General features: G+C 49.0%; 1 protein-coding gene across 2 annotated transcripts in view; it reads right to left on the bottom strand.

The window, feature by feature from the left end:
• Positions 1–9,016, bottom strand: part of LOC142492891 (uncharacterized) — a 113,819-nt gene that overhangs the window by 104,132 nt on the left and 671 nt on the right. For both annotated transcript variants that reach the window (XR_012800926.1, XM_075596095.1), the window contains exon 2: positions 913–1,099. Coding sequence is in view for 1 of the 2 variants with exons in the window: in XM_075596095.1 (XP_075452210.1) it covers positions 913–1,074 (162 nt within the window). In the remaining variant the exon portion in view is untranslated. The remainder of the gene's footprint in view (positions 1–912; positions 1,100–9,016) is intronic.

Below are 9,016 nucleotides of genomic sequence, written 5' to 3' on the forward strand. Positions count from 1 at the left end.
CCGTGATTCATCTGACCCTTTGCGAAGAGGTACCGGTCTCCGCCGTGACCGGAAGGTACTATAACATCAAGTGCACCAACACCGGTCAACAGGCGCTGATCCCGCCCTAGGCTAAACTCTTTAGGAACACTGAGCGAGTGGTTAAAGAACTGAGCCTATACCATCACATTAATATATATGGACACAGTGTGTGGGGCACGCGGTGAGGGGACGGAGACGTTGCTCCTGATGAGAGTGGCCTAGCCACTATGGTTACATGTTAAGGTTATACCGTTAGAGTATAAGTGTACATGTTGTGTTATTGCTACCGTGCATTATTATTAGTAAAACCAGTTACAATCATATGGTGTTGTATGTTTCTTGCCCAGGGGAATCTCACATCACGGGGATCCTGGGTAAGTGGAGGTGCTGCGCTAAGTAAGTGTATGAGTGTTACCCCAGGCTCCCAGCTAGCGGAGGCTCAGATCTCCTGGAGCCGCAGGTGTTGTACAGTGACCAGTAGTTCCTTTGGGAGGGTTCAGAAAAAGGGCTACATATATGTTTTAGCAGCGTGTCAAATATATGTAACATGGTTACAACAAAAAGACAGAAATGCCCAATGCTACATCCAATGTGACAAAATATATAGTAAATAGTATATAGTTAAATACTACAATAATAATATTCTCACGAGTAAAGGTCATTTAGTTAAACCCTTTGGCCAAAGCATTATAAGCCTGCAAGCCACGTCAAGGCATAACCAAATTTTCTGGTCCTAACACTAAACTGTTAAACTTCTCTTTTACCTCTGTGGAGGGAGAATGACTGCAGTGGATCTGTCCATACAGCAAAATGAAAATCATTCAGTGTCAAATATAAGAAACATTATTATCTAGCTGTTGCATTACATTGCCCACCCTCCTTTAAGCTCACCATCATGGTATAGCATGCTCCTGTGTCACTGGGACACACATCCACTCTGATTCGTCCCAGCTGGCTAGCCACTGTCGCCTTGTAGCTTGTAATGTCAGGTCTGAAGGAAGGCTCCAGCTTAACTCCAGGGACAGAAAACTTCTCAAGGTCACAGTTGTTCATTTTTTGGTCTCAGGATATATAAATCCTAAAAAAAAAAATTGTTTCTGTACAATGCATAATACATACTCATATTTACATATATACAATTATTATAGCACCTATGATGAAGTCACATGTCACCGGGACAAAATGTGTTGGGTTGCGTCACATATGTATATAAAACCAAAAAGAAAGAAGCGCCAGCTCCGTGATGTAATAGAGAAAATAAATTAGATTTATTGAGCGGTAGAGTGGTCAATTGGACCTATGCTCTCAGGTGAGATTAAAAAGCATACAATTAAAACATATGGTTGCAAAATGTAACAGTGAACAAGCAGTGTGAGGTATAGGATCAGAGGCAGGAGAGGGGGGCATCAATGGTTAATGAAGCAAACAGTGAGGGTAAGTCATCTATACCAGATACAGTTCATGAACAGCCGTGTGGCACAAGCAGTCAGAGATCAAATATCACCAATAGAGAATGTCCCTTCTCAGATATTGAATATGGTGTACTGACCGCAGACCTTGTTGGACATGCAACTGGTTCCTTACACATGTTGTCCGGTTCCGTTGTGGGATAATAATGCCTCCTGGCACGCTGAAGATAAAATCCCTTCTGTGTTAGTGTTATCTTCCGCGTATCAGACCTCAGTCAGAGCTAGAGGTCTAGAGTGGATACGCTGTGTTGAAAACGCTGCTGCTTCCTAGTATCAAGCCCACGATCAATGCTCCGCCTCCTCACACTGCGTCGCGTCACGACGCTCCAACATGTTTCGTCACACGTAGTGACTTTCTCAAGGAACCACAGTACATTGGATACTGTGAGAGATTTCTAGTCTTTGGTAGGGAACGCTTGAGCGTATCGGGTGCAATGGTCTGTTACTACTAGACGTTCCCGATACCCTTTGAGTCTGCCTCAATGCAGAGGAAATCCATGCACACTAGGTCCATGGGACCAGAGCTCTTTAAGTGGTCCATTGGGGCTGCATGTGTAGGCAGTGTTTTTCGCTGTATACACCGCATACACCTCAGGCAATGGCGCTCCACTGATTCCTGCATCTTGGGCCAGAAAAACCTATCTCTTACTAGACCAAATATTTTGTCCACTCCCAGGTGTCCGTGATCATCATACAGAGATCGTAGAACATGGTACTGCAAGCTTCTGGGCAGGACAAGTTGTCTCCTATAGGGATGGTTGAGATAGGGGATAACCTAGTAGAGAAGGCCACAGTCTATGCAGAACTTGTTCCATTCCCTCATGATGACGGCGACCTTGTCGGCGGGAGCACGCTTCACTATGGAAGAGTTGTTTTCTTGGATGGCCTGACGTATGGCTTTGGCCACCAGGTCTTGCATCTGGTGTACCACTAATTTCTTTCACCTCATCATGGTATCTTGCGTAATGGACATGCTTTCTGGATGGCAGTATGCTGCAGGAACTGCCTTTGACTGACACCCCGATGAGTCCGCTACTCTGAGTTCGGAAAAGGCTACTTTGTCCTGCACGATAGCCGTTGTGGAGCACAAGGCCCGAATCCCAGGGCCAAGAATTTCTTCCCACGGGCCATCGTCTAGTGTTTCACTCAGTCCAGGCCTTCTGGTCAGAGCATCGGCTCCAATGTTCAATGGCCCTGCATTGTACTTAAGCGTGAACTGATAGTTAGACAGGGGAGCCAACCACCTGTGACAGGTGATATCTAACTTTGTCGGAGGTCAGGATATATGTCAAAGGATTATTGTCGGTTCGCACTTCAAAGGAGACCCCGTAAAGATAATTGTGTAGCTTATCTACAACAGCCCACTTGAGCGCTAGGAATTCCAGTTTATGGACTGGGTAGTTCTGCTTGCTCGGCGTCAGACTGCGGCTCACATATGCTACCGGCCGGAGGCCTGCAGGGTTTTTTTTGTGTAATACCGCTCCCAGCCCGTTGAAGCTGGCGTCCACGTACAGGATGTACGGTTGTTCCGGGTCTGCATAGGCCAAGACAGGGGCTTCAGTGAGGCTCTTCTTCAGCCTGGTGAAGGCCTTCTCGCAGGCGGAAGTCCATTGTCCCGAACAGTGTTCGCGGGGTTGCAGCTTTTTGCCGAGGCTCTTCTGGGTAGATCTTCAACAGATTATTGAGGACTTTGCCCTTGCTTGAGTACCCCTCTACGAATCTTCGGTAGTACCCGCAAAACCCCAGAAAGGATCGTTGCTCCATCACATTATCTGGTATAGGCCAGTTCACTATGGCTTTGACCTTAGCGGACCTTCTTTTCTCAGTCGATGCAGAACCTTCAGAAGGTGTTCTTCGTGCTCTTCTAATGTTTTTCCGAACACAATGATATCGTCCAGATAGAACAGACATTCCCAGGGATTCATATCACCAATGGTCTTTTCCACTAACCTCTGGAACGTTGCAGATGGACCACAAATGCCTTGGGGCATCCTGGTGAACTGGTAAAACCCCAAGGGGCAGACAAACGCTGTCTTCTCCTGGTCTTCGGGGCTCATGGGTACCTGGTAGTATCCAGCACGCTGAACCACTGACTGCTTGATCAGGCACTGAGGATCTCTTCAATCCACGGCAAGGTATATTGGTCCGGGACCGTGCAGCGGTTCAGGGTGCGGTAGTCCACACATAGGCGCATGGATCTGTTCTTCTTCCACACTACCACAATAGGAGAGGCATATGGGCTACGGGACTCCGTTATGAAATCCGCCGTCCTTCAGGACGATCCTCACATCCTCCACATCTCTGGGAGCTATGCGTCTGGGCCGCTCCCGAAATGGAGTGGCGTCATTCAATCGGATCATGTGTTGAGCACTCTTGCTGCAGGCCACATCCATCTCACTGGTGGAGAACACCTCCTCGCGTTCTGCCAGCTTGTTGCTTAGCCGTTTCTTTCACTCCGCGGGCAAGGACGATTCCCAGAAGTCGAACTGCAATCCGGTAGGGGCTTCTCGCACGGTAGCCATGAGTCAGTGATTTTACTTTACATGAGTAAGGGATTCTATTTGAGTAACCGGGTATATCCAACCCAGTGCTTGACCGACATCAAACCGTATAGGAGGCGAGATGTTCTGGATGGTCACCTTGAACCGCCGAGGAAGTGAAGACTTCCATTTTGTAGGCATCCGATTGGGGCCCCTTTTTGGGGCCAGGCGCAGGGGCACTATCCGAGGGTGTGTACGGCTGTTCTGCCAATTGCACAGTGAAGGCCATGGCTCCTGGGGTGGAAGTGTCTGACTTCGGACAGTCCTGTGTGAAGTGACCTTCTTGGTGGCAGTTAAAGCAATGGTTGCTTCAGGTTGCATTGAAGCCAGGGTTAGGAGCCGAGCTCATAGGTGTCGAGGGGGTATGTCGTGAAGGACCCTGGAGAGTATTTTCCTCAGGATTCTCCTTCGCACTAAACTTCTTGGATGAAGTGGCTTTACTCTCCCCTTTGGATGATTCGCGGGACGTCTTGGGAGTCTGAAACTGCAGGATGACCTCTTGATCTTGTATTTGGTCCATTAGGTCCTCAAAGTTAGGAGGGTTCTCTGTAGAGAGAGTGCAGCAGATCCTGGCTACGAGGGTGTGTGTAAGCGATGCTCACCCGCAGGAATGGCTTGGTTCGATAATCATCTAGATCAGCCATGCAGATTACCTTCTTGTTGAGCAGGGTCCACAGCACCAGCTGCAGCAGTCGAAGAAATTCCGATAATTCTTTCCTCTCCCTTGTTTGAGGGACGGAACTGGGCCAGCAACGGAATGGTTTTGTCCTTAGTACCATAGGCTTTGGTTCAGGTCCAAATCAGAGCTTGGGCATCAGCCTCTGTATGGCAATCCCGATATAATTGTACTATGTTGGCGGCCGCAGACACTCCACGATTTGCTGTCTCTTGATAGCGTCTGTGCAAGTCCATTCTGGCAGCACTTGCACCAAATGGTCTCTCCATTCTGCAAACTCCTCTTCTCCCAGCATCGTGGGCCGCACCCCAGAGAAAGCTTATAGCTTGCGATAGCGATGACCCTGAGAGGACTGCGCAAATTTGTCAGCCAATCTCTGTAATACTTCCTCGACATCCGTGCCTCCGGACGAGTGTCGACTACGGCAGTCCAACTGTCCGCTGTGAGCCAACTCTCGATTAGCTTTGTTATGTCTGGGGCTAGTCTCAGGCCCCACTGATGCTGGTCGGGGACTGAAATCCTCCATCTGTATGGGTACGTCGGGGTATATGAGCGGGCAACCAGTGGGTAGGGCTTCTGGAAAATGCAGGGCGCGGGGGTCATCATCTTCACTTAACTCGTTGCCAGCGGTAACTATGACTACACTCTAGTGGTAGGTAAGGTCCCACTTTCGGCCTAGGGCCCACGCTCCGGCTAAACCAGGAAACTGCCTTAGGGAGGCACACACTTGCTGTGGGGTTGTGCCAGCCGGGATGTCCCCCACCGCAACCATGTGGCAGGGAGACTCGTGGAACTCCACGGCCCACTGACGGATCTCTTGTTTGGAGGGTATGAACATGGTACCCTAAATCCCTATGCCTAAGGGAACTACGCGTGCTGCTGTACCGGTCTGCTCACTGGAGGCCTAAGCCTACGCCTTCGGGAGCCTGGGGTGAGCTCTTTCTCCTTCAGTGCAGCCGCTCCACCTGTGAGGGATCCCAGCGTTGGCGGGATAACCCCTCACCGGAATCAACACACAGAAATAAGTAATACACCACACAATGTATATGACTAAGCTTTACTGTACACACACTAACCACAAATAACACACAATATCAGGTACCAACAGTATAATGCTGTGACCACAAACACTGAGTGGTTCCCCCAAAGTACCGAGGGTGCTATGGCACCAATAACTCTGGGTGTCCTGTCCTGTGTCCCCTTTCCCTATGACTATGGGAACTATGTGTGATAATTACCTGTTTTGCATACAGGAGGCCTAATCCTCCGCCACTGGAAGCCTGGGGTGATCTATTTCGTCCTTGGTGCAGCGCCTCCACCTGGGAGGGATCCCAGCGTAGTGTGATAACCCCTCACAGGAACCAATTTCAGTAAGAATACACACACAGGTGTATATATAACTAATTTACTAGCACATGCACATATATCAACACAATACCCACAACAATACAATGTCCCCCAACACAATGTTCACCACCGCAGTGGGGTTTCCCCCAAAGTACTGAGCGTGCCCTGGGCACCTAACCACTCCGGTGTCCACTGAACAATGCCCACCCAAAGTGTGTGGAGTAGCGCTACCCCTGTGTGAGATTGTTGGTGCACGATGGTACATTCCTGGTTTCAGGCCAGACCAGGGTATACTGGAGATCCAGAATCAGCATGGCCGCATTGTGATCCCACGGCGCGGGGTTTGCCAAATCCCCTCTCTGCTTACCGGTTGTGTCCGTCTCTTGAGGGAGCTCCAGCAGGAGTGCCTCCCAGTAAGGAATCGGGGCGCACGTCCCCCGCGGCGTACTCCCTCCTTACCTGCCGTCCCGCACACTCCCACGCAGCATACTGCGCACGTGCCCACAGAGGGACTTTAACAACTTCATGGAGCCTGGTTCCGCCCCCCGGTTATGGCGTGCATCTGCATTGCGCGGCGCGCACACGTGACGCACATGCACGGCTCTCCAGCTGCGTGTCAACATTCTCTAACTACCCAATGACTCCCGCCTGTCTCCTGCAACACTTAACCTATCCCTGCCTCCACTGAGGCCGCACCTCCGCTCCACCTGTCTCATTGGTCATCCTTCCCATATATGCTCAGCTGTGCCACTGGCACTTTCGCTGAGCATAGTTCCTGGTAGTGTTGTTCTCCCACTTCCTGGTTCCTAGCCTTGCCTTGTCTCGTGTTCCATTGCCTTGCTTTTCAGATTGATCTCCTGTGTACCGACCCGGCTTTACCCTTGGACTCCGCACCTCTGGCTTACTGACCTCGGCTTACCTCTAACCTTCCGCATCTCTCCAACCTTGACCACTGCACTCGGACTCCTACGATCCTACTGGCTATAACCCCTGATCACGGCACTCGGACTTCTACTATTCTACCGGCTCCTACCCCGGACCTCGGCAAGTATCAAGACCATTCTCACCTCTCTAATCCCGACCCAGCTACCTCGACCATCCACTCTCCAGACGTGCCCCGTGGCTGTGGGTGGCGTTTCTACCCATTCCCACCTCAGTACCGGGGTCCCGCCTTGTTTGTGGTGAGCACAGTGTTACATTCCTTTAATGTCTGTAGTGTGGTCTGTGGTACCAGACCGCAGGCCGCAGATCACTGCGTAACGTCTGGTCACCGGTGTGGTATCACTGCTGTGTACTAAGGGGGAGCGTCCCTATCTGGGGCCTTCCCTACAGTACACGTAATCTGAAAGGGCCCCCGGGTCTAGCTGTGGCCTGCGGGGGAGATCTGGCCTAGTTCAGGGGCTACTGGCACCCCTTGCCGTCCTCCTTCCGACTGGCGCGCTCCTCTGTTCGTGCCAAACTAACCTCCTTCCCTCTCCTCAAGCACCCCTCCGGCTGCTGGGACATATACTCCCTTGCGGAGCTGTCTCCTAAGATGGCCGCTGCAACCACTGACTGTGCATGTGCACGGCACTCTACGCGCATCCCTCCCCACACCAGAGGTAAGCGGGGAGCTTATACATATACATACAGTATATACATACATACATAGCCACACATAGACACAGACACACACATACATAGACAAACACACAGACATAGACACAGACAAAGACATACAGACATACACACAGACATACACACAGATAGACAGTCATACACATACATACAGCTAGACAGACAGACAGACAGACAGACACACACACACACACACACACACACACACAGACATACACAGACAGACATACACATACACAGACAGACATATACACACACAGATAGACACACATACATACACACACAAACAGACATACATACAGGCAGAGACAAAAATACACATACACATACACACAGATAGAAGACATACACATAGACAGACAGACACATACACACAGATAGACAGACATACACACACTAAAACACACAGATAGACATACACATACAAACAGATAGACAGACATGCATATACACATACACACAGATTGACAGACAAACACATACACACACACAAACAGACAGACATACACATATACACAGATACACACACACAGCGACAAAAATACACATACACACAGATAGACAGACAGACACACACATACACACAGATAGACACACATACACACAGATAGACACACATATACACATACATTTAAGCAGATAGATAGATAGACAGACATACACATACATATACACAGATAGGCACACATACACAGATAGGCAAACATAGACATACACACAGACATACATATACACACAGCTAGACAGACATACACATACATATACACAGATAGACAGACATACACATGCACACAGACAGACAGATAGACAGATAGATAGATACACAGATATAGACATACACATACACACAGATAGACATACACAGAGATAGACAGACAGACATCCGCAATCCTACCATGAAAAATAATAATCAAATCTATATATAAATATTAATCTATACATATATAATTTTAACATTTTCTTTAAAAAATAAAAGAACAATTAGGTTTATGCCTTATGGTAACACATTTGTTGTGGTTATTCTTTTGCCGAATTACTCCACGTTTGCCTTAATACACAGTCCCCCCTATAAACACACACGCGCACACACACGCGCACACACACACACGCTCTAAATGAATATAGAATGTTATGCCAAATTATATCGACTATAATACACACACACACACACACACACACACACACACACACACACACACACACACACACACACACACACACACACACACACACACACACACACACACACACACACACACACACACACACACACACACACGATGTACTTCTCTCAGTGAGTCCCGGGAGCTGGGCGCGGCTGTCATAGTAACCAGGACGCGACCTGT

The sequence above is a fragment of the Ascaphus truei genome, chromosome 4 (assembly GCF_040206685.1).
Source record: "Ascaphus truei isolate aAscTru1 chromosome 4, aAscTru1.hap1, whole genome shotgun sequence".
NCBI lineage: Eukaryota > Metazoa > Chordata > Amphibia > Anura > Ascaphidae > Ascaphus > Ascaphus truei.